Source organism: Bufo bufo, chromosome 1 (assembly GCF_905171765.1).
Source record: "Bufo bufo chromosome 1, aBufBuf1.1, whole genome shotgun sequence".
NCBI classification, from domain to species: Eukaryota; Metazoa; Chordata; class Amphibia; order Anura; family Bufonidae; genus Bufo; species Bufo bufo.
Window position 1 is genome coordinate 700,635,904 of NC_053389.1, and position 25,579 is coordinate 700,661,482.

The following is a 25,579-nucleotide window of genomic DNA, read 5'->3' on the forward strand; positions in this document are numbered from 1 at the left end:
GGGATTTCATAGTTGGTTCAGGATGTGGAGCTGGTCATATCCAGTACTAATAGTATTGTATTTGGCGTCTAGTTTCATGTGTACATTTTATCTGTCCCATCTAGCCACTCAGCATCGGAAGAGTCCAATCACTCTGCGTCTGAGTTCGGCAGCCAATCAGAAACAGGCCAGTGAATCCAATAGCAGCTCGGAGTCATCAGAGCCAGTCTGAATCAGAATGTGAATCACAGGAGCAAACCTCTGACGCAAAAGAGAAGTCTCTTCCCAAAAAGGAGAGGCTGGCGGATGTGAAAAAGGTAAGATCCGTGGGTGAGAAATAAGTGTGTCGCATGTAGGAATTTTTGCTGCTGCCAGTGTAAGGGAGGGTTCCTGCTGTGTTTGCAGTGTATGTGTTGAGAGGAACTCAGGTTATCTCCCAATAGATGTCACATTATACTGGAAGGAGCCGTTCTGTACTGTGCCGCATCATGTAAGGGGGGAGGGGTAGATGAAATGGGTTGTAAATGTGAAACCGTACAGCAATTTCTCATAAAGATGCAGTTCTAGGAACTGTTACCTCAACCTCTGTGGAAAACCATGAGAAAAGGACCTGTCGTTAATACATAGTTTTACCACGCTTCTTACATTTATATTCAGTATGGTTCTAATAGACCAGCGTTATCAGGACTTGGGGTGGGGGGTGATTATTCATTATTTTGGATTATTGTACAGTCATAAGGAATGAGAATAGAAAATGTACTTCTAATGGTGGAAACGAAGCAAGGAAACTATTGTTAAAGTAGCACTCTCACAAAAATGTTTATTCAGACCTGTTAGAAAGGTGCATGATATAAACTGTTGTGAATATAATCTTCTTTTCAGTGTGTGTATTTGTGATTTATAACCTCCCTACTGAGCCTCAGCTGTGTCATGTGACCAACACTCTTGATTTCTAACTGACACACGACAGGAAGTCAGTTACGTCTATTCATTCCTATTAGACTGACATTGAGACTCCCATAGGAATACATAAAGAAACTGACTTCCTGTCCACACATAACATGCAGTGTTATTTGGAGAGTCAGATTGCTGGTCACATGACACCGCTAAAGATCAGAAGGGAGGTTATAACTTGCAAATACAGACACTGGTAAGAAGATTACCTTCACTACACATTACATCAAGTACCTTTCAAACAGGTCAGAGAATAACATTTTTTTTTTGGGCTCATAATTGGCACTCTGCTCAGTCTTGTGGTCCTGGTATTTTAAATAAATGCTGAATTATCAGTTTTAGACCAACCTCATCCTAGTCTTGTATCTACGCAGAGTATTCAGCAGGTCATCTATAGAGTTCCCTTTTATTTTTTAGACGTGGGAAGAATAACCTGATGTGTAAGGAGGTGAAAGCCGACAAGAACCTTCAAGATTCATCATAAAAGCAGAGGTAAGGGCCAACATCTCTCCTCAAAGTAGAGAGATCAGGGTACAACAAATGGTGACATACAGGGTAGTTGGCCTTAAAGGGGACCTGTCACATGGTGTCAGAGCTGCAGGCAGCATGTTATAGAGCAGAAGCTGAGCAGATTGATATCTAGTTTTGTAGGAAAAGATCCAATAAAATGTGCTATTTATTCATTAAAATTTCTTTACATTCTGGACTTTGAAGTCCGGGAGGAGGTCCTATCAGTGATTGACAGCCTTCCCTCTATGACGGTGTATACAGAGATGGCTGTCAATCACTGATAGGACCTCCTCCCGGACTTCAAAGTCCAGAATGTAAAGAAATTTTAATGAATAAATAGCACATTTTATTGGATCTTTTCCCACAAAACTAGATATCAATCTGCTCAGCTTCTGCTCTATAACATGCTGCCTGCAGCTCTGACACCATGTTCCATGTGACAGGTTCTCTTTAATAGCTGAGAAAAGAGAGGATCTCTGCTAAAGCATCGACATAGAGATTTGCTTGAGAGAATTAGAAGGCCTCAGCCTCTTTTAGGTATTTCGGTCAGTCTTTGTAAGGGCTCCACCACCATGATCTGCCCGGGAAACAGTCCATGTGTCGGCCACATCGAACTGCGGCTCCTCTGACCCAAACTGACACAGCTTTGATAGCAGAGGTGCAGTGACCACCCATCTGCTTCAGAGTAGGGTTCGCTGAACTGTGTTTTTATTTTTTATTATATAGACGCACGACTTGTAGTCCCTGGTTCATTTTGGCAGTGAGCTGCTCCACTGTATTGTCAGTCCACCCTTGTGCAGCTTCCGTGGCAGACGTTCATCTCTCACATCAATGGCACGTGGTGCTCTGCGGTTTTCACGCCCCTTATTCACAGTGGTGCCATTAGGCCACTCATGATACACTTTTATCACGGCAGCACGTGAAGAGTTCACAAACTGCACATTTTACCTATGTGCGCAGACAGCCTATGGCACACCTTATATGCCCAGCAAGCCAGGCCACGAAACGTGACTTCCGTCAAAAGGGAAGTGGTCATAGTAATGGGACTCGACTGTCTGCATATATAGATAGAGAGATCATTGCAATGTTTGGAATATTAATGTTTTTTTACTAGGACAGAATCAGTATTGCTGTATATTTCTAGTCAGGGTTTTATCCGCAGCTGGACCCACGATTTCAGGCATGATCTTCAGAAGTCTAAAATGATTGATTTATTTTTTTCACCATACTTTTTGTGCTGTTATTGAGTTATATTTTGTTCCGGCAGCTGGGGAATAAATGATTTAGTAGATAAATAGAAAGCCGTCCTATTAAGCTTCATATTAACGTTTGCTTCTTCTTTATTCACAGGGAGACTGAAAGAAATGGTTCTTTCATCAATGATCGAATACTAAGTGATGCCGATTGCCAGGTGTGTGACTCATTTAGAAAATATTTCTGTGTAAATCTATCTTTTTTTTACAGTGTGAAATATTTGGAAAATATTTTTTCAGAACTAATAGATACATGTTTTTAAGGTTTGTTTTCTAACAGGACTGTATTTGCTTTAGCTTTTAAAAAGTAAATTCATCTTTGGTTGAAATAAGTCAGCCTTGTAGAATCCTCAGCATTGCTTCTAGGACTAATATTAGATCTTCACAGAGATGAGCAAATTTAATATTTTGAAATTCCTTCACGCTTCGTTTGGTGGTAAAAGGTGAATTGCGTTATGGATTCCGTTACCACGGACCATAACGCAATTCTATGATGAAATGCCTTTAGAGAAATTCCGTTATTCATTCTGTCATAATAGAAGTCTATGGGCTGCAAAACGGATCCGTTCAGTTTCTGTTATGCAGGGCAGTCATCTCCTGCATAACGGAAACGGGGCGGATCCGTTTTGCAGCCCATAGACTTCTATTATGACGGAATGAATAACGGAATGCCTCAAGGCATTCAGTCATAGAATTGCATTATGGTCCGTGGTAACGGAATCCATAACGCAATTCACCTTTTACCAGTGAACGAATTTCATAACCTGAAATTCGCTCGTCTTCACCTCTAGATGTATTAGTGTTTTAATATTTTTATCAAATTGGATATGAAATGATTTGTGCACCTTTTTATCATGATGTACATCCTCTTGTGTGAATATCATATATTCTGGATCATTATTTAAATTCTGTGCAAGTTTATAGAACCCCCCCCCCCCCCCCCCACATATTTCTGTAAACTATTAACTAGTTATCTGGGCGTCAGACGAGTAGTTTTATAAAATGTTTACATTTCTATTGATTTAATTTCCATGTTCCGCAGGATTAATATTGAATGTCATAATGTAGGTTTTCCACAAACCATTTTTCAGTTGTAAGCACATCGCAAAATTTTGATTAAAATTCTGAAAATTTGATAATTATCCAAACAAACTAGAATGTGAAACGTGTATTTTTCGTGTACAAAACTAATTTTTTGTTAATGTAAATACATGAGAAACTTTCAGGGAGTGACCTTATTTGTGTTTTGTTTGTATGTAAATAATTTGCATTACAAGACAATATTTGTGTCCGGTTATACCCCCTTTCAAAGTAGGGGCATTAAATGTTCAGATCAAGGGTATATATACTTTCATATATCTGTCTGTATAAATATAAACCCATCACACTCAGATCATTTTATTTATTTATTTTTTATCCCGATTGGCAGCTAATGGATGAATTGCAATAATGTATAGCAGCATTGTTCACACACATCTCAGGCTAGGAAACCTTAGGATTCCATTATTTACATCATTTGTATGGAAACCTAAACCCTAAAATAAATGCTGAGCACTGGATAGTACCTTCAGTAAAAGTTTTGTAGGGTTTCATTAATCGTGTAACTTTGGAAAGCCTAATCTGTGCACTCTCTCCACCAAAAGTGCAAATAAGTGCTTGTAATATCATTTTTAAAGGGGTTGTCCCATGAAAGATATTTTACAGTTTTTAAACCAGCACCTGGATCTGAATACTTCTGTAATTGCATGTAATTAAAATTTTAGTATAGCCTCTGAGCTATTCAATGAAATCTGTATAGCGCCACCTACTGTTTGCTCTTTTTCCAATTTCTCTGTCCACCTCGCTGAGGTGGACGCACATGCTTAGTTCCATCCTTCCCTTGATAAAGGGCACACCCCCTAAGCTGCCATTTTGAAATAAATCTAATATAGCTACTGGAGGAGTGAATGGGGAGATGTCTGAGCATGTGAGGTGCAGGGCTAGTTCTAGCTTTGTTAGAAAGAGATTGTCATGTACTATATGATGTCTTGACATTAGTCATGGGATAACGCCTTTAGTCAGGCTATTTCCAAATTCCCTTAATGCCTCTTCCAGAAGGCCAGTAGATGGTATTTCATGTCAGGCACCAGAGATCATAAGACCTTTGTTTTCTGTGACGCCTTATTTACCCTGGGTTTGTCATGTCCAGGACCAGGCATTTTTACAGTCAGCCAGATGAGAGCTAAGTAATAGTCTGGGGTGTTTTGTGGATCCCGTGAAAGAACGCAGAGAATTGCATCCCTCCTTACATCTTCAGGTAGAAGTGGTGGTCTGGCTGCTATAGGCTGCCATATTCATTTCTCACGGCTCTTTCTAGTTGCTGCTATCTTACCAAACAAGAAACCCAGTTACTTGTGCACAGCGTCTGCCAAGAGATAACTAAGTGTAAAGAATCTGCAGGCCACTGGCAGGTTCAGCTAAATTTGATGAGCCCTATTGATCGACATAGCAGATGCTATGACTATAAGCTTCATCAGCCAAAGGTCTCCAGGAATATATTTCATGGATGTGACCAGCTCTTGAATGAATTTAGTAGTTGTTCGCTTTGTATTGGAGCTCTTTAAAAAGGACCCATCACCACTCTGCCTGTAAATGCATAAACCATAATTGTGGCGATTCTTTTCTTTGTGCCAATTCCTCTTAGTTATTCCTCTTAGAAATATATGAATAAATTGACAACTGGGTGTTACCCATTGGGGGGGTGTGCCTACAGTCTCTTGTCCAATCAGTGCTGACCGTTGAAGCTTTGATAATTATTAGGGTCCATTCACACGTCTGTTATGTATTGCGGATCCGCAAAACACCCGGCCGCCACCCCTATAGAAATGCCTATTCTTGTCCGCTATAGAATAAGACATGTTCTATTATTATTTTTTTTCAGGAACTGCGGACTGGAAATGCGGATGCGGAGAGCACACTGTGTGCTGTCCACGTCTCTTCCGGCCCCATTGAAAATTTAATAGGTCTGGATACGTTCTGCAACGTTGCAGGACTGATCCGGACACGTTCTACGGACGTGTGAATGGACCCTTACAGGGGGGACACTTCCATCAGTTTTATAATAATTGGAAGATGGTTTTCTGGATATACATTTTTGAAGTCGCTCCTTGTAGTCTACTTTTTGTCTTGTTCTTAATGTCCACTTTGTTTGGACTTTTAGCATGGCAAACAGCCTCGCTTAACCCTCTGTAAGACGATCAGTACAACCAGAGAGCCCGCTGTAATGACTCACTTAGAACAGAACACGTTATACTGAGAAGAGCATTGGTCTTCTGCAGCCTTCTTTATCTAGGCCTATCAAGAGAACCATAGAGCTGCTATACAGTTATCCTAATTCTACACCTATTAGTATCATGATAACATCATCCCCTCACAGCTGCAGTAAACTGACAATGGATTTCCTATCTATACAGGAGCTCTTATAGGGCAATATTTAGATTTTCAGTGGTATATTTATGCCAAACTAAAAAAGAAAAACTGCCAAAAATTCTAAAGAATGTTTTCTATGACCATTAAGTTAACAACTACCCCTTTCTGATGGAAGGGTTTCTTTACGATTCTTGTGCAGTCATTGCCGAGGTCGAGTCCAGTGGCGATGATGACTTTTTCTCTCGTTTTTGGTGAAGTGTGATGCCGCTGTTCCTGCGGCTCCGGATACTTGATCATGTAGGGCTTATGTTTTGCTGCTCTTTGGTTGGAGTTATTATCTACTCTGAATAAACGTGCGCTGTCTTCTGCTAGTCGGCTTTCTAACAATCTTATGTATGTTTTTCCCCTCAGACAAACGTGGATGCCTACATTTCGGTAAGTTTTTTTTCTTATGTATCTTTAGCTTTACAATGTGTTTGTTGCATGTGTTTGAGCATATCCAGCAGAAGGTCTCCCAGTGTGTTCGGTTGTGAAGGATTTTATTTGTAATTTATAACTTGTGAAGATTGGGGTTGTCACTTCAGCAATAGCATATTTATAACTTGGCCACTTACTAATGTAATGTGACTGTCCATATTTCCTCCTTTGCTGGCTGGATTCATTTTTTCATCACATTATACACTGCTCGTTCCCATGTGTACAAACACTCTGAAATCCAGAAAAAGCACCAGCTTTTGTGCAATCCCACGGTCCTGGCCAGCACTTTTTCCTATAGTGTGCTGGACGACCACCGCTGATGGACTGCAGGATGGTCATAACTCCTGGATACGAGCAGTGTATAATGTGATGGAGAAATGAATCCAGCCAGCAAAAGAGACAATATGGACAATCGCATTACATTAGTAAGTGCCTGGTATTAACTTTCTCTACATGATAAATGCTATTTGCTGCAGTGAGACAACCCCTTTAAAGAACAACTCCAGTCAAACATGAGAAATCTACCACGTATCGTCTATATATTCCTGCCTGCATATTGCAAAGACTCTGGGCGTCCTACACGGACTGTTGTGGCCCAGCTAGTGGAGACCCCCCCCTTCCCCCGCGCCTCAAATATGCCAGCAGCTGTCATATTACTACAGGGCTCTGGCTCCTTGTCTTTATTTTGGAAGAAATGATGTGCCCAACCTTTCAGGAATCTTGTGACGGCTGGAGTTTTTCTTTCAACGCATTTCAAGCAGCATCTAATATTTAAATTCTTATAAATCAGTGATGCCTAACATGTGGCCCTCCAGCTGTAAAAACTACAGCTCCCACCATGCCCTGCTGTAAGGCTGTCTAGGCATGCCTGGGAGTTGTAGTTTTGCAACAGCTGGAGGGCCGCTGGTTGGGCATCCCTGTTCTAAATGATGATTAGAATTTTAACTATCCAGAAGTTACAGGTGTGGCTGTATGTACAGAAATGTGACGAATCCTTTACTACTCGGTAATGGATGGAGGTGATCCAGTGGGGTGAACTGTGATCTAATATTTAACTATTCCATGAAAAGGTAATAAGTGCTCTTCATGGAATAACCCCTTTAATGGCACAAGATAAACATAAAAAAATTAAAATCATCCCTTTGATCATTTTTAGCCATTAAGGCCTCTTGCACACGAACGTCCCCCCCCCTCCCCCCGTTTACGGTCAGTTTCAATGGATCCGCAATTAAAACGGAAGGTACTCCGTATGCCTTCCGTTTCCGTTGTTCCGTTCAAAGATAGAACATGTCCTATTATTGTCCACATAACGGACAGGGATAGTACTGTTCTATCAGGGGCCAGCTGTTCCGTTCCGCAAAAAACAGAATGCACACGGATGTCATCCGTATTTTTTTGCAGCCTGCAAGATACTGAAAAAGCCATACGGTTGTGTGCAAGAGGCCTAAGAGTTGTATCTGCAGAACTACTACTACCTTTCTCTTACAACTGTTTTGCAGAAGACGTGGTTTGTCTTTATTGCATCTGTAACGTTGTTGGCTATGAAATGCGCGTCATCTTTAATGGAGCTGCCCCTTTCATTGTAACTCAGCTCAAATCCAGTTTAGAAAAAAAAAATGGTGACAAGGTTGGTAACCGCTGAAAAGGTGATCTTACCATTACTCAACTTAAAGGGACACTAATCCTAGATTATGTATGGAAACTTTTATGGATGTTCTAGAAGTTACATAAGGCAATGATCATCAAACATTGTAGCAACCCCTTTTTACATTTTAAAGGAACACCTAGAGGTCAAGAACAATTGCAGCAATTTTTCCTCTTCATTTGATCTTACCCGGTCTCATCTAGCTCTACATATAGTTTTCATATATTTTTTTTTTTTGCAATTCTTAGACAAAATTGTCTCGCCGCTCCGCCACTTTGTCAGCTACAGAAGAGCGGATACGGCCTCACACACCCCTTTGCCATCTGAAGGCAATTTATAGCAGACTTGTTTGTTTCAGTAGCATACAGACACAATCACTAGTTTATGTAGTATATAGTTCTAGGATTGCTATTCCTTTAATGTTGGCAGCTCTTCAGCCTCAAATGGCTGCTGCCAGAATACAGCAGACAGAATGTAATGCACATCAACAGGGGGCACAATATATCATCTTCAGGTTTGGTGTCCATTTAATTTGTGTTATCTGATGTGTGAAACAGGTTTTATTCCCACCATCCAGTCAGAATGTATTTGCAGTCCTAGCACAGAGCTTCAGTTATAGTAGACAGCGCTTTAGTTTCTACTAGATTGTATTACCGTTTATCAAAAGACTAAAGTTTGGTGTGTTATATAGAGGAAGCATGGGTGAGCCTCTATATTAGTTAGTCGTGTTCTTTTGTGTATTTGTTTCTCTTAAAGGGGTTTATTTAGGAGTAAGAGTGACCTCCCAGGGTGGCCGGCCCGTGGTGGAGATCATACTTGCCTGGTCCCCGCCACTTCTGCTCCGGCTCTTCCTCTCTCTGCCGCACTGAAATCAACATCTGTCGATGGTGGGGACTCGTGACTAGGGATCGACCGATTATCGAAGTTACCTAAATTATTGGACGATATTTATGATTTTTAAAGGTATCTGCATCTAACCTTGCCGATAATGCGTCCAGCGCGCTATCACAGAACATGAGCGCGCTGCTGTCAGCGCACTCATGTTCCCTCAGCAGTATAGTGGAGAAAGAATCACTCTCTCCCTCCCCATGTGCTGCGCTGCCAATGAGGGGGGACGGACGCACTGCACCACCAATGATAATTAACGTCTAATACAAATACAGGAGGCGGTGCCTGACTCTGACCCGACACACCCGCCTCCTGTATTAAACGTTAATTATCATTGGTGGCGCAGCGCTCCCCCAGTATTAGTCATTGGTGGTGCAGTGCGCCCCACCCCACCCCCAGTATTAAAGTCAATGGTGGCAGTGGCCACAGGGTCCCTTCCCCTCCTTCATTGGTGGCAGTGGAAGCTTCTGATTGGAGCCCGAGCAGTGTAATCCTGGGTCTCCGATCGGTTACCATGGCAGCCAGGACGCTACTGAAGCCCAGGCTGCCATGGTAATCTCCCTGCTGCTGTTTACTATGCACAGGGAGAGTGTGAGGCCCTAATAGAGCTCTATTGGGGTGAATAGGACAAGGGATGAAAAGATCCCAGGTTCTAGCCCCTAAGGGGGGAAATGGTTATTAAATAATAAGTACAAAATTTTATTTATATATACGCATCAGACATTACCACGTCCGAAAAGTCCAAACTATTAATATATATATATATATATATATATATATATATATATATATATATATATATATATATATATATATATATATATATATATATATAAAAAATATATAATATATTTATATTAATCTAGTGAACGATGTAAAAGAATTTTATTCAAAAATGAAAATGCACAGAATATCGGTACAAGTTTATCGGTATCTGCTCTAAAAAATCTATATAGGTCAATCCCTACTCGTGACCAGCCAATCACAGGCCGCAGTGGTGACGTGCTCCCCTTGCATAATGAACTGCTGTGGCCTGTGATTGGCTGCAGTGGTCACATGTCCCCACCGTCGACAGATATTGATCTCAGTGCGGCAGGGAGAGGAAGAGCTGGCCCAGGAGTTTTAGACACCGAACCCAGTGGTGGGGGCCAGGTAAGTATGATCTCCACCACGGGTCGGCCACTCTGGGAGGTCTATCTTACTCTTTTATAACCCCCTTAAGCATAAGATTGGTTTAGGTCCTAAAATGCATTTAATTGTCGATATTGCTGGATTATAGGAAACAAGCCTAGATGTGAGCACTGTTACTGCATTGGGAAGTAAAGAATCTTCACATCAAATAGTATCATGTCTATACGGGGAGGACCCTGGCAGGGGGTTGCCAGGAACTGCCTACCACTTTTTGGTTATTTGCTTGAATAGTAGGAATTTCAGAGCCAGGACTTGTTCACATGAACACCTGAACCTTGTAAAATCAGAGTTTTTCGTTAATGTCATTCGGGGACACAGCACCATGGGTATACGCCCAGCTACCACTAGGAGGCGACACTAGATATAGATATATATATAGATATATATAAAAAAAAAAGTTTGCTTCACCCAGGTGGGCTATACGCTCCCCATAGGTCTGCATTCAGGAAGTGGATGGCATCCGTGTTGTGTCCATGGTGTTCACAAACCCATAGACCTAGGTTAAAATCAACAGATACGTGTGGTCATGAGATGGACATATTGCCAGGTTCTTTTCAGAGTTCTCTGAAGGGGCTCATACTATTCCTACTATACAGATAGCAGAACCAGAGCTTTTCATTAAGCTGGCATGCATAAAGGTTCCGAACCCAACAACTTTATCAGGATGGTACACAATCTAATGTCGGGGTCTGATTATCCCCTTCTAGTCAGTGTTGCAGGATAGGGTGGTGACCGATGTAGGATCAGACAGGTTGGATTTCTGGTGAGGGTGGGGGAATATTGTGTATATGCAGCCAGGTTCTGTTCCGCACCCCCTGGAATGTTCTTGGTTGAGAGTAGCTGTTTGCTTACCAATACCCATCCCGAATGTCCTATTCTGATAGATGCAGGGGTTGTGTACAGCGCCCTACATTCTGCTTCTGTCTGCTGTACTGGTAACCTGCTTATATCATGGATTTGTGTAGATTGACCAGTGGGGCAGACTTCAAGAGCATGTCAATTTATGCTGCAGATTTCCACTGTTGCAATGTATTTGGCCATGGATCTGTGGTGAATTATTCTTCCTGGTGGATGTACCCATACTAGAACATGGATGGGTATGGGAGATGTTCCTGTTGCACGCTACATACTTTGGTTGCTATGAGAAGCACTGACCTTTCTTGATAGTGCACCTTTTATGCATGAGGCCCATTGTAAGACTTGAAGGAAGTGTTTTGAATCTTGTGTTATGCAGGTGACACAGTAAGAGAAGGGGACCTTGTCTGTTATGTATAGATACATATGCAGATGTCCCGTTCCTTCATTGAGCATATGGCTAGGACTGTTAGAATGGCTTTCTATAGAATGTGGAGCCTACATGACTGCAGGGTCCACATGCGTATCTTTCTGCAGTTAGCCATGTCATGTGCTTCCAAGGACGTTTATTGGGACAGATTACTCTCACTAAATACTTCTACTAGCAGTCAGTTTTATGAAATCTTCTAGATTTAGTTTATATTAGTGAGAGTTTGGGATCTGATGCCATGTATTACATTTTTGTAGAGTTATTATTGTGGCCCAGATTAAATGACTTCTCCACTTGGACCAGTGCCACCAACAACGGTTGTATGAGCAGATGATCCTCCATCACAGCACCATCTCAAGAGCAGATGTTTGTGTTACGGTCTTTTATACATTCCAGTCATCCTGAGCTGTGAAGGCCGCACACAGTCATCTCCAGGGCTAATAGAGACTGTGGGGTCCACTCCTCAACAATAGCAGCTTGTAGGCTCACCCAGCATAATTGTCATGACTCCAGAAGTAAACACAGCCCAACGCTTGTCATCTCTACTTGGAACGACTACCGCATTGAGTATCCATAAGACTGAAAGTCAATGCATCGGAGGGTGTTGCTGCCACCATGCGCTTCCCTTCAGATTGTTCTTTGGATTTCCTCTAGTTTCAGTAGACCATTTTACGCTTTTGTGACTTGCGTAGAAAGTGCATTAGTTTAGAGTGAACATTATAGGGTCTTGTACCTGTTTATTCACAATCCTTGGACTTGTATGAAGACTGCACCTGTAAAGTCATGTTCATGGCAACTAATTCAGCTTAAAGGGGTTGTCCTGCGAAACACTGTACAGTTTTCAAACCAGCACCTGGATCTGAATACTTATGTAATTGCATGTCACTAAAAATATAGCATAGCTACCTTTTTAGTATTTAATAAAATGTATCCATATAGCGCCACCTTCTGTTTGCTCTTTTTCTTATTTCTTTGTCCGGCTCACTGAGAAGGCCGCACATGCTCAGTTTTATCCTTCAGCTGCTCCTGAGCTGTGATAGGTAGAGCACGGACACGCCCCCTTAGCTGCAGTAGAAAAGACACTCCCCTTGAGCTGCCAGCTTGCTATAAATCTAGCAGAGCAATGAATGTGGAGATCTCTGGATCCATGGGAGGTACAGGGCTGGTTCTGGCTTTGTTAGAAAGACACTGTCATGTACTATATGATGTCAGATTTTTTTTTTTTACCTTTCTAAACTCCTCTGGTTATTGAAATGTGGCCTCTAGTTGTCTCAGGCCATTGGAGCTACTGCGGTCACAGTAGATGCATTTAGTAGGGTTGTTGAAGCTTGAGAAACATGGTAGTCATCCTCCAGAAACAGCGCCACATGCCTCACCTGTCCATGGGCTGGTTGTATCGAGTAGTGCATGCTGGCATAGGGCAAATCTACAATACCACACACAACCCGTCTACGAATGTGACGCTGTTGTGGAAGAAATCAATGTTTCCAATACTAATAAACACTTCTAAGTACTGTCATGTTGGGAGAGGGTTTTACTTGGATTCTTACTGAGGAGGATACAACTCCAAGTGTGGCTGGTGGTTGCTGCTAATTGCTGGACTGCATTTTACAGAGAGGTGCAGCCTAGGTCTGACCCACAATTAGCGGCACATTATTTTTGAGTCCCACTGGCCAAAAACACTGCCACGTTGGTTCATGGGCTGTGTCTGGTCCTGCAGCTCAGTGCCACTCATTCTTGATTATTTTGTTAATGATGTGCTGATTTCAAGGCTAGATTTACATTATATAAGTATTAAAGCGGTTGTCTCACTTCAGTAAGTGGCATTTATCATGTAGAGAAAGTTGTTACAAGTCACTTACTAATATATTGTGATTATCCAAATTGTCTACTTTGCTGGCTTCATAAATATTTTCCCCCCATCACATTATACACTGCTCGTTTCCATGGTTACGGCCACCATGCAATCCAGCAGTGGTGGCTGTGCTTGCACACTGTAGGAAAAGTTGACTTTCTCTACATGATAAATGCCCTTGTTGAAGTGACACAACCTCTTGAAAGGGGTATTCCAGGATTTTAATACTAGGAGACACCATCAATATCTGATGGCCAGGGGTCTGACACGCCTCACTCTCGCCGAGCAGGAACCAGACAGCTCTGTGCACATTGTCCTGGACGGACTGGTTACTGCAGCGCTGCTCCCATTAACCAGGATGCTCTGGGCAGAGCCGTGAAGTTCTGGTTCCAGGGATACTCTGGAATAGCTGATCAGTTGGGGTGAGGGGTCAGATTGTGAGGATAGGCCAGCAGTAGTAAAATGCTTTAACCTGTCGTGTGAAGTTTATGGCCATATAGTTGCATACATCTGCAAGTGCCATTAGGAAAAAGAAAACGCACATAGGGGAGATTCATCTAAACTTAAGTAGAACTGGCTTAGTTGCCCATGACAACCAATCGGATTCCACCTTTCATTTTTCAAAGGGGCTCTGGTGGAATCTGGTTGCTATAGTCAACTAAACCAGTTCTACTTTACACCAGTTTTGAGAAATCTCCTTGTACTGAAAGGTGCAGTTATATACAACTTCTAGCACAGATGAGATGTAGATATACCCGCACATCCTGACCTCACATATGGTAAAAAGTGGAAACTTTTGGCATTTTTCTTTTGATAAATTGAATCTGTCGGTGCATGAATATACATGTTCAGACAATCTCGTGCTGTGTATTTATGTGTAGTCTCTGAACACGGTGTCTCTCATGTAATCTGTGTTTCTGGGATGTAAATGAGTTTAAGGCGGGCCTTTGGGATGTCCTCTGCCCTTGATTGGTTCCAGTGGTCCGATTCCCACCGATATACAATGATCACCTGTAAATATGAAATGCTTCGGGCTGGAGTGCCCCTCTTATTAATGCTGTACCCAACAAACTGCTCCCCAAATTCCCTGTAATTGGCTAGAAAATGGTTGACTCTTGAACTCATGGATGAGTGGTTACATTCTTCACTTCCCAAGAGGGGATAGTGCTCCTCCTGGGCCCTGTGTTTGTCATATTGGATCTTGGTGGGTTAAATTGAATATAGATATATAGATATAATAATATTATTATTATAATATATATAATTTTTTTTTTTTTCGTCTTTACATTTTAACCCGTGTCTTCGTGGCTGAACAGACAGTATTTTTTATTTTTTTTTAAAACCAGTGACAGGTCGCCTTAAATTGTTCTCCAGATTTGTTAGAAGCTGTCATTTCTTATCCCTGTCATGGCAAATATCAGGTGAACATCCCACAGTTACTGAAGGCCTGGTTACCTTGAAATAATCCTGTATTGATGTGACTATAGGGGTAGGACGAGTGTATCTTTACTGTAGCTACTATGTAGAGGTGTCTGGATTCCTCAAACAGTCTCAATTGTGCTGTACAAACCACAGTAGGTAGCTTCTCTGGTAATTTACTAACTCACTGGAGTGAAGTGTAATCTTAAGAGCAGATGGAAAAGGGAATCTGAAGACCAATAAAGTGTCCATTTCAGTATGGTCCATGAGGAACTCTGTAGCTACCTATAGGTCCTGAATTCACCTCCCGCTGTCAGTGTTCCTAACATTTGTCAGATAATGCTGGCCCACAGGTGTAATGCAAAATCCGTAACAGGGACCTTCTTCTGTCTTGTGTGATTTTATATTGTGTGTGTCTTATGTAGCAGAAAGGCTTTAAAGACTCGTCAGGCATCAGGGTGGCTGCTGCCTTAGCACCCCTTAGAGCTACTCTCCTGTGGAGGCCCCAAGGAAGACTTACTGCTTTAAGGGTGGGGGAGATGCATTTTTGGTGACTAGGTCCAGTTGGAACCCTTGAAATACATGACTTAAAAACTAAAATGTATAAAACTGTAATGGTAAGTGACTTGTCCAAGATTTATGCCCACCTTCCAATGGCCTTTCTCTTTCTGATTTTTCAAAGACCTCCCAAGTCCTTGTGCAGTTGGAGTGGAGTCTGCTGATGAGGAGTCAACAAAGATCATTCTAGGGTCAACTGCTTGGAGATCATTGGAGTAAATTCTGGCTCACTCTCTCCTAGTACTTCATTGCTGAAGCACCAAGAACCTCCAGAATGGACACCATGCTGCCTTGTCTTGTCCTTATGTTTCGAATGCTTTTGAGTATTTTCTTGAACCATTTTAGTACTATATCAATTCATTTCGTAATGCCAACTGTCAAGACTGTTCAATAAAGAGAAACTTAATTCAATGTTAAGCTTGTGTCATTCTTGGTAAAGCAACAAGGTGCTTAATGTTTTGGTGATGGGTCAGTGTGGGGAACCATTACTATGCCTTTTTGCTGGTTTCATGTTCTACTGGTTGTGGCAACTTAGGACAAATTAGGTAGGGATGGTCATTACTGGTGAACGATGGGTAAAACATCTAAAAGGTGTTGACAAATGGTAGAGCCAACTGTGTATGGCATTATTGAAAAATGAGAAGAGCTTGGTGACCATGTCTGAGAACGTCAAAGATCCTTATACGTCATAGAGTCAAAGTCTACACATGTCAATGTAGACCTTCCACCAAATGGGTCTATCGAGCTGGATTTTTACCAGAACAATTTTAAACTTGCACATCTAATGTCCACTATTGACTTGGTAGGGTCTACATGATCAGGGAACACTGTGTGCTGCATCATGGAAACGGAAGTTGCCATTTTGGTCTCCTTTTTTTATGGGATAAACACCTTTTAATGGTTTTCCAAGGTTTTCTCAAAGAGACTTAAGACTGGGTTGGTTTATTTAAAACATATTACAGAGATTATCTGTACATGGTGTCCTTCCACTAGGTCGGCGCTGTAGAGTTGAGAAGGTTCCATTAGTCTTTTATGGTGTTGGAGACAAGGACTTAAAATCAATTTATGGCTTGACCACCACATATCACTGGTATTTGTGAGACTGGGGTATCTATGGCTCCTCCCACACGTGCCCCTCATATGCCATGCATTACTTGGACTGGCTTCACCCCCTTCAAGAAGACATTTTAGAAGGCTTTCTTCACAAAATGGCTGACTTCCTGTACAGAGAGGAAGTGGTTTATCCCAAGGACTGCAACGTTTACTGAGGCAATGGAGACAAAGGACACTTATTAGCTGCAGTGTCTGGCTAGTAAAGGGTGCAGCACCCCTGCTAGTGAAGGAGAGCCCCCTGCCCTGTGTAGCCGGGTCCCCTGTGCCCCTCATGCTGGGTGCCCCTTCCTGAGTACTGGGTGGTAATGGTGGAGATGGAGGGGGTGGGTCCTCAGTACATCACCTGAGTTCTGGGGTAAATGTACAGAGTGTCAATCACAGGCAGAGCTCAGAGCTGGGAAGGAGCTACAGATGGCGGCTGTGCCTTAGAGAGCGCACTCTTCTTGCCGCTTTCCTTTTCACTTCAGGGTAACTTTGTGGAACTTGTGACCCCCTCCAGGGGCCCCTCTCACCCTCTGCTCTCTCGGGGACCCCTCTAAGGATCTAAACACCGAAATTCGCAGCTTTTTTTTGCCTTTTCCGAGCGGCGCGGAGCCGAGGAGTCTGCTCGTTGTTTTCCCAGCTCATGGCGCACCTCCATATTTGTACGCTCTGATCCGCAGCCCTTCGCCGGTCTTCCTGCCGACCCCGGGCTCTCTCTTACCCCCGGTATCGACCCCCACGACTCTATTTTTCCCCTTTTTACTCGTTTTTCACCTTTTCTCGGTAATCTTTTTTTATTTTTCTCTCGTTTTTCCGACCTCCGGAGTCGCTGCCCCGGCTGCAGGATCAGTAGATGGAATAGACAGGTGAGCGTCCGGTCACTACTGCCGCTGGAGATTCCTTCGGTTTCTGCACATTTTGGGCTATTTTCTCGCTTTTTGCTCACTATTCCGTCTGATGACGTAATCATAAATAGTGTGTCCGGGCGAGGCGACCGAGGCTAGGTTGGCCGCACACGGTGCCCGGACGGCGGCTGCCATCTCCCCGCACACCGGGTGTGTATATGAGCGGGTGTCTGCGGCGAGGCTGCGGGCGTGCCCCGGGATGTGCCCGGCGGGGCTGCCAGCCTTCTAGCCGGGGACCTTACTTCTCTCTCAACTTTTGACAGCACCTACCTGGGCACCTGCTACTACAAAGGCCCGGACCTGCCCCGGGTACAAGATGGAGAAGAGCACGGAGGAGGAGGACGGCGGCGGCTCAGCGCGCAGCAATGCATCCAGGTATGAGGGCATGATGTGTGCCAGAGCCTGCTGGCATCAGACCCCTGCCCCCCTGTCTGCCACATTCACCTACTGCCCCCCCTGTCTGCCACATTCACCTACTGCCCCAGGCTCCTCCACTGTTGGGAAACTACAACTCCCAGCATGCCATGGCAGCTGTTGTCTCGGCATGCTGGGAGTTGTAGTCACACAGCAGGGCTCGTGCCACAAGTTGCAGACCCCCCAATATTCTGTGCTTTTCTCCCCAGCGCTGACCTTGGCTCTCATTGCCACACCCTAATCTTCCAGGGTCTGTTCAGAAACTTGTAGGGGCTATGAGAGGCCCAGAGATCCCTCAGCCTGTGCCCAGTGCCAGGGTCTGATCTGTGCCATCTCCTGTATGGGGCAGGTACATGACCTTGGGGTATTTGGAGTCTCTGCTGCATTGCACCATTTTGTCTATTTGGGGACATGGTGTCATGTATGTGGTGGTTTCTCACAAGGCCCCAGATACAGCCTGGGAGTAAAGTAGTAGATCCTTCCCCGACCCCTGTCATGTCCCCTGGGAGGATAGTGATCCCGTTCCTGTCACTCAGCCCTGTACACTGTAGTCCTGCTCATGTTGTGTCTGTACATCCAGAGCTCCTCCGGGTTACAAGGAAGGACGGGAAAATAGCATTTATTGTGAATATTGTGTGATAGTGCTATGTCCGTTATATATATAGATCTGTGTATGTGTGTGTGTGTATATATATATATATAATATACACACACACACTTTGTATTTTACCTGTTATTGTGAGTTATATACGGCTCTCCCTTTACAAACTCAGATGTGTTATATGTTAAATTTGAGGAGATATGTGTGTGTGTGTGTGTATATATATATATATATATACATACATACATACATACATACATACATACATACATACACACACACATTTCTGTTATACCTGTAAGGGTCCATTCACACGTCCGCAATTTTTGTTCCGTAGCGGACAAGAATAGGCATATGCTATTAGTGCCGGCAATGTGCGGTCCGCAATACACACACGGATGTGTGAATGGACCCTAATTGTAAGGTATGTATAGCTCTTCCTTCATAAACTATCAGATGTTATTTTTCTGTATTTTGTCCTTTACATATTCTGAGGTTATTGAAATAACACATTCATTGTTAAAATTATCAGGACGTATGTGTTGTGTGTTTGTGTGTATATATATATTTTTTTTTTATTCATTGCTCCTGTCATTTGGCCATCTGCACTGAATCTGGGACATAGGTACATCAGGTCCTTGTAATGGTTTTAGCTTTCTAGGACCTACCATTCTTTACTTTAGATACTCATAAAAAAGCAAACATGTCACCATCACATGACCCTTATTGGCCAATAGAAGCTCATAGGTCCTCCGTTGTTACATTTACTGACACACACAGTCACATGTCCTCTATTGGCCACTTGTAGCTTGCAGGTCCTTCATTCTTACCTTACTGACATACACACAGTTTTACACCAGGTTTCCATAACAACCCAGCCACTTTTCTTTACTGTTATGGCGCACTGTTTATGTCACTGTAAGGGCTCATGCACACAAACATGTTTTCTTTCTGTATCCTTTCAGGGTTTTTTTAAGGGCTGTGTGCGGAACCATTCATTTCAATGGGTCCGCAAAAAAAACAAAACAAAGTTACTCCGTGTGCATTTCGTTTCCGTATGTCTATTTCTGTTCCACAAAAAATTGTTCGCATTACAGACAAGGATAGTACTGTTCTATTAGGAGCCAGCTGTTCCGTTCCGCAAAATACTGAATGCACATGAACGTCATCCGTATTTTTTGCAGATCCGATTTGTGCTAAGCTCAAAATACATACGGTCGTGTGCATGATGCCTTAAAAAGGGGTGCTGTGGATGGCACTGTTATTGGGGTCACTGTGGACGCCACTGTTATTGGGGTCACTGTGGACGCCACTGTTATTGGGGTCACTGTGGACGCCACTGTTATGGGGCGGGTTCTGTGGATGCCACTGTTATTGGGGTCACTGTGGATGCCACTGTTATGGGGCGGGCTCTGTGGACGCCACTGTTATGGGGCGGGCTCTGTGGACGCCACTGTTATGGGGCGGGCTCTGTGGACGCCACTGTTATGGGGCGGGCTCTGTGGACGCCACTGTTATGGGGGCGGGCTCTGTGGACGCCACTGTTATGGGGGCGGGCTCTGTGGACGCCACTGTTTTGGGGGCGGGCTCTGTGGACGCCACTGTTATGGGGGCGGGCTCTGTGGACGCCACTGTTATGGGGGCGGGCTCTGTGGACGCCACTGTTATGGGGTTGGGCTCTGTGGACGCCACTGTTATGGGGTTGGGCTCTGTGGACGCCACTGTTATGGGGGCGGGCTCTGTGGACGCCACTGTTATGGGGGCGGGCTCTGTGGACGCCACTGTTATGGGGTTGGGCTCTGTGGACGCCACTGTTATGGGGTTGGGCTCTGTGGACATCTGTTAACCACACACAAACAACACATGAAATAAACCTGTGCGAAGCTGGGTAATTCGCGCGAGCGTGTGTGTGTGTATATATATATATATATATATATATATATATATGTATGTGTGTGTGTGTATATATATATATATATGTGTGTGTATATATATATATATATATGTGTGTGTATATATATATATATATATATGTGTGTGTGTGTATATATATATATATATATATATATATATATATATATATATTATACACACACACACACACACAATTTTTTTTTATTCTTTATTTTCTCTTGAAGTATTTTCCATCATGTTTTCACCAGTATTTCAGTTTGGTGTAATCTCCCCAGCACCTGATTATGTACAGTATATTACAGCCCCCTTTGTATTAATATTTGTGGCCCTGGAGCTGATGGGGTTAAATACCGTTTAGTCTTTTATATATTTTCCCGGTGGGTTTGGATATGGCATGTACCACGGCGGGCATTTCCCGCTCTCTCTTTTTCTATAAGAGAATGACCTGGTGAAGGTAACGCTGGCTTCCTGTGAAGCTGAGCTCTCTCCGCCTGAGCTTTCATCATGGAGATGTGGCTGTATAGAATGGTATAGAGCGTACAGAGATGTGACCTGAGCTCCATACTGCTATACACTGCTCATTATATACTCAGACAGGCTGGTGGCCGCTGTGTAGATGTAAAATGGCCGCCTTCCCTGAAGTGAGAGCCTCGTCCTACACCACACTGTCCTTGGAGTACGTTTTGTGACTGGCAGCCATTTTAGAGAAATGCCTCAGATAAAGCTGCAGCTGTTTTATGAAAAGCTTGTGTGTTTTCTGTGATGTCTGAGGTAAAATACAGAGGATTGTGAAGGGGCATTATTGTCAGGGGACATGGGGGAGAAAGCATTAAAGATTTGGGCAGGAAAAGCAGTATTTTCACTGTTTTCTGCTTTTCTGTTCCAGTCACAAAATGGCTCTCCCTTTGTGCTGCAGCAGCAGGCTGACACTGTGATGCTCTGTGCTCTCCACAAGCAGGAGGAGGAAGTTGCTTTCTAGGAGTTCAAAGGCCATCTTGTGGCTGCTGCGGATCTGATTGGCTGTTGGGCCTCCTGGTAACTGGGGCGTCAGCAGTGGGGGCGTACCTCCCGTGTGATGTCAGCTGTGCACACCACTCCCTTTTTGGCATGAAAGGCCAGCTTAGTCAGCCAGCTGGAGGCAGACGGTGTGCTCAGGCTGGAGGGCCGGCGTCTTCAGCTACGCGCAGCTCCACATTTATTACATGCTTATGTTTGTATAATTATTAGACAAATATATTTATTTTTTGTCTACCATTGATGGCCTCATTTACGTCACTCTTGAGGAATCTTTTTTTATTCCCACTGGCGTCTCCAGACTATTTCCCAGGAACATGTGGCCTTTGTTAACCCTTTCCACAGCACACAGCTGCTCCTTGTTCATGATGTGGTACAACTTCCCAGTCCGAGAACCAGCTCTACATCACAAAGGAATTTAACATCCAATTAACCCATTGACCTTTCTCTTGATTTAATTTAACCCTTGAATGGAGGCATCTAACTTTTGTGTTTCTGTGGACTTGGCTGCATAGGCTGGTTAAATGTGCAATTGTAGTAGTTGCTTTTTTAATAATTTTTTTTTGTTTTTAAATCGTACAGGATCAGTCAAGTGACCCAATCAATTCTGTAGACTCAAACTGATTCAAAAGTACAGTCATTTTATTAGTAATTTTAGTCCTTCACAGTAATCCTGTCTGTCGAGTTCAATGAAATGGAGGCTGAGTTGGAAGAAAACCGATGGAAACTAACGTCAGCCTCTTGTAAGGCTGTATTCACACCATACAGTCCACACGGAAAACCCTACGAACAGCTTCCTATTCATTTCATTGTGCACATGGTCACGTCTTGTTTTACACCGCTGTTTTCAAGTACGCTTGAGGAGCAGCAGCATGTTACTCCTTCCCATTGATGTCAGTGGGAAAGGACTAGCATCACTAGCGGTATTTGACACCTTTTTGGTGCCATTTCCACCCCAAACCACGTTGTTCTCAGCACTGGTTTTGATCAGACATTTTATCTGTGAACGAAGTCTTAGTTTTTCAATCTGTAAGGGCTCATGCACCCGACCGTATGTATTTTGTGTTCCGCAAAAAATACGGAAGACATCCGCGTGCATTTTGTATTTTACGGAACAGCTGGCCCTTCATAGAACAGTACCATCCTTGTCCGTAATGCGGACAATAATAGGGCAGGTTCTATTTTTTTGCGGAACGGAAAAACTGAATGCACACAGAGTAACTTGCGCTTTTTTTGCGGGCCCATTGAAGTGAATGGTTCCGCATACGGTACGCAAAAAAAAAAAAAACGGAAAGAAAATACATTCGTGTGCATGAGGCCTAAAAGACACAAGCCCGACTTCTGCCTAAGGCCTCATGCACACGACTGTATCCATTTTTATGGCGCCAAAATATTGGATCCTGCATTTCATTTTAAAGCCAGGGATGGGTTTGGATCCTGTCAGATCAGGAAAGCCACAGTACGTTTGTGTGCAGTAACTGCCCGCACATCAATTTGGTTAAAGGGGGTCTTTAGGTTTTATTAAAAAAAAAAAAAAAGCTTTCAGCTGCACATGGCATAAGAAGTCCTTATAGTCCACTGCTATAGCATCGGCAGTCCGTGGTCTCTCGCCAGTTTGTGTTACATGTGCTGCATCGGTACATGACCTCCCGCCAGTCACTGATCACAGCAGCCATGGGCGTGAGGGTGACTGTTAATTAGATTATTATTATTTTTAATAAAAGCTTAGAAAAGTCCTTCACACAGTGGAGTTTTTGTGGAGACCGCCAGCAGGTTATTTTGTACAGTTTAAGGCCTCATGCACACGGCCGTGTTCCACGGCAGAGAGAGGTCCGTGGTAACTCGGAAACACAGCCGTGTGCATGAGGCCTAAGTTTCATGAGAATGTAGCTCTCTAATCAGGGATTTATGGCCTTCTGAATGCTACAAAGTTTCTTCTCCTTCCTAGTCTCTGGACTGTCCCCCTCCCCCACCCAGCTTGCTGCTTTTCTGGGTGAGGCAATCATCTCCTTTGTAGTGACTTTATCCTGTTACAGGATCACATTGGGGAGCCAGTATTACAAGTAGGCCAGGTTTTTACTCAAAGGGGATGTCTAACTTCAGCAAATGGCATTTATCATGTAGAGAACGTTAATATAAGACACTTAAAGGGGTTGTCCGCTTTTTACTATTGATGCACTAACCTCAGGATAGGTCATTATTATCAGATCAGCAGGGGTCCCACACTGGGCACCCCATCCGATCAGCTGTTTGAAGAGAAGACAGTGCTCCTACAAGTGCTGCGTTCTCTGCTCTGTTTACCTGCTCGCCGCAGCAATTGCAGTGGTGAGCAGGTGTAATTACAAGTATGGCGTCCCCATTCACTTCTATGGGACGGCTCTGTAGTATTCACTTGAACAGACAGAGCTATAATGAAGTGAATGGCGACGCCATACTTGTAATTACACCTGCTCACCATTGCAATTGCTGCGGCGAGCAGGTAAACAGAGCAGAGAACGCAGCACTTGTAGGAGCACTGTCTTCTCTTCAAACAGCAAATCGGACGGGGTGCCAGGAATTGGAACCACACCAATCTGATATTGATGACCTATCCTGAGGACAACCCCTATAAAGGGCCCTTTACACGAGACGTAATCTGTCAGATAATAGCTAATGGTACATTCACATCACTGTTTAGCTTTCCGTTCTTCTGATCTGTTTAAAAAACGGATCCTGTTGCATCAGTTGTCATCCATTTGAGCCATTTCTGTCTGAGATTCGTTTTTTTTAGACGGAAACAAAAGTACTGCATGCGGGACTTTTTTTCCCATCTAAAAAACGGATCTTGGATGGAAATGGCTCAAACGGACGACAACTGATGCAACGGGATCCGTTTATTTACAGGATCCTGTTTTTTTTTTCTCTCCTAAGCTAAACGGTGATGTGAATGTACCCTAATAAGTGTTCATAGGAGCGCTCATTAGCAATTAACTGGTGGTGAAAAAAGGTGCAGCTGATTACCGGATAAACGTCGGGTAGTTCGATCATTTGTGTAAGCACATAAATTATCGCTCTCCGGCATCAGATCATGCTATGTAAACAGCCCCTGCTGCCTCCAAACGAGTCAGTATTGGGACAAGCAATGGCATTAGCGATCACTTTTCCCCATACTGTGAAGGGGTTAGATGCGTGTAATAGCAGCGGTCTCCTTCACTAACGAGCAGGCGATTCATGGGAAGGAACACTTTGTTCCCTACAATCGCCTGCTGCATCGTTTGGTTTAAAGGGACCTTTACTAATGTACTGTGATTGTCGATATTGCCTCCTTTGTTGGCTTGATTCGTTTTTCCATCACATTATACACTGCTCATTTCCATGGTTATGACCACCCTGCAATCCAGCAGTGGTGTTCGTGCTTATACACTATAGGAAATAGTGCTGGTCTCTTTGGTGGCCGGGACTGTGGGAGCACACATAGGCGCGCATGTGCAGCAGCTCCCATGCCGGCCACCTTCTCAGTGTACAATGAGATGGAAAAATTAAAGGGGTTGTCCGGGTTCGGAGCTCCTGTGATATGAGCATTGGAGCTTCCGCCCAGCAGTGTATTTGGTGACATCACTGGCTCTGATGGACCCGCTTTAGCGCTGCCCTAGCCGTTTTACAGGCTAGGGCAGCGCTAAAGCCCGCCCATCGGTGCTGGTGACGTCACCAGGCTCACTGCTGGACAGAAGCCTCCGCCTGGCAGTCCTATTGAGAGCCCGGTACATTAGAAAGCGCTCTACATGATGAATGCCATTTGCTGAAGTGAGGCGAGTTATTTGGTAATTACATTAGACGACCTTCTAAAGCACTCTGCAAACTTAAAGGGGAATTAAATTCAGATTTTGTTGGTTGTTTTTTTGTGTTTGTAATCAGATTACAAACACAAAAACAACCAACAAAATGTAATATAATCTCCTAAGGCCTCTTTCACACTTGCGTTGTTGGGATCCGGCATGCACTTCCGTTGCCGGAGGTGCCCGCCGGATCCGGAAAAACGCAAGTGTACTGAAAGCATTTGAAGACGGAACCGTCTTCCAAATGCTTTCAGTGTTACTATGGCACCCAGGACGCTATTAAAGTCCTGGTCGCCATAGTAGGAGCGGGGAGCAGCATACTTACAGTCCGTGCGGCTCCCGGGGCGCTCCAGAATGACGTCAGAGCGCCCCATGCGCATGGATGACGTGATCCATGCG

The 25,579-nt window shown here is 43.7% G+C and overlaps 1 protein-coding gene and 1 long non-coding RNA gene across 9 annotated transcripts in view; one reads left to right on the top strand and one right to left on the bottom strand.

Moving 5' to 3' along the window:
• Positions 1–25,579, top strand: part of CHD2 (chromodomain helicase DNA binding protein 2) — a 132,501-nt gene that overhangs the window by 7,255 nt on the left and 99,667 nt on the right. For 3 of the 8 annotated variants that reach the window (XM_040414199.1, XM_040414200.1, XM_040414206.1), the window contains exons 1-2: positions 16,885–17,003; positions 17,686–17,797. In XM_040414199.1, the coding sequence (XP_040270133.1) occupies positions 16,895–17,003; positions 17,686–17,797 (221 nt within the window). In that variant the 5' untranslated portion in view covers positions 16,885–16,894. Of the gene's footprint in view, positions 1–104; positions 297–1,350; positions 1,426–2,793; positions 2,855–6,515; positions 6,540–15,546; positions 15,834–16,884; positions 17,004–17,113; positions 17,384–17,685; positions 17,798–25,579 lie in introns of those variants that run through there. The other 5 variants (XM_040414203.1, XM_040414202.1, XR_005775614.1 and 2 more) reach the window with 4 other exon arrangements.
• On the bottom strand, positions 4,288–15,059 carry LOC120985966. Its single transcript, XR_005775615.1, has 3 exons — positions 15,049–15,059; positions 5,982–5,987; positions 4,288–4,539 (listed from the first exon to the last, which is right to left on the bottom strand). It is a non-coding gene; the product is annotated as an uncharacterized LOC120985966 (long non-coding RNA).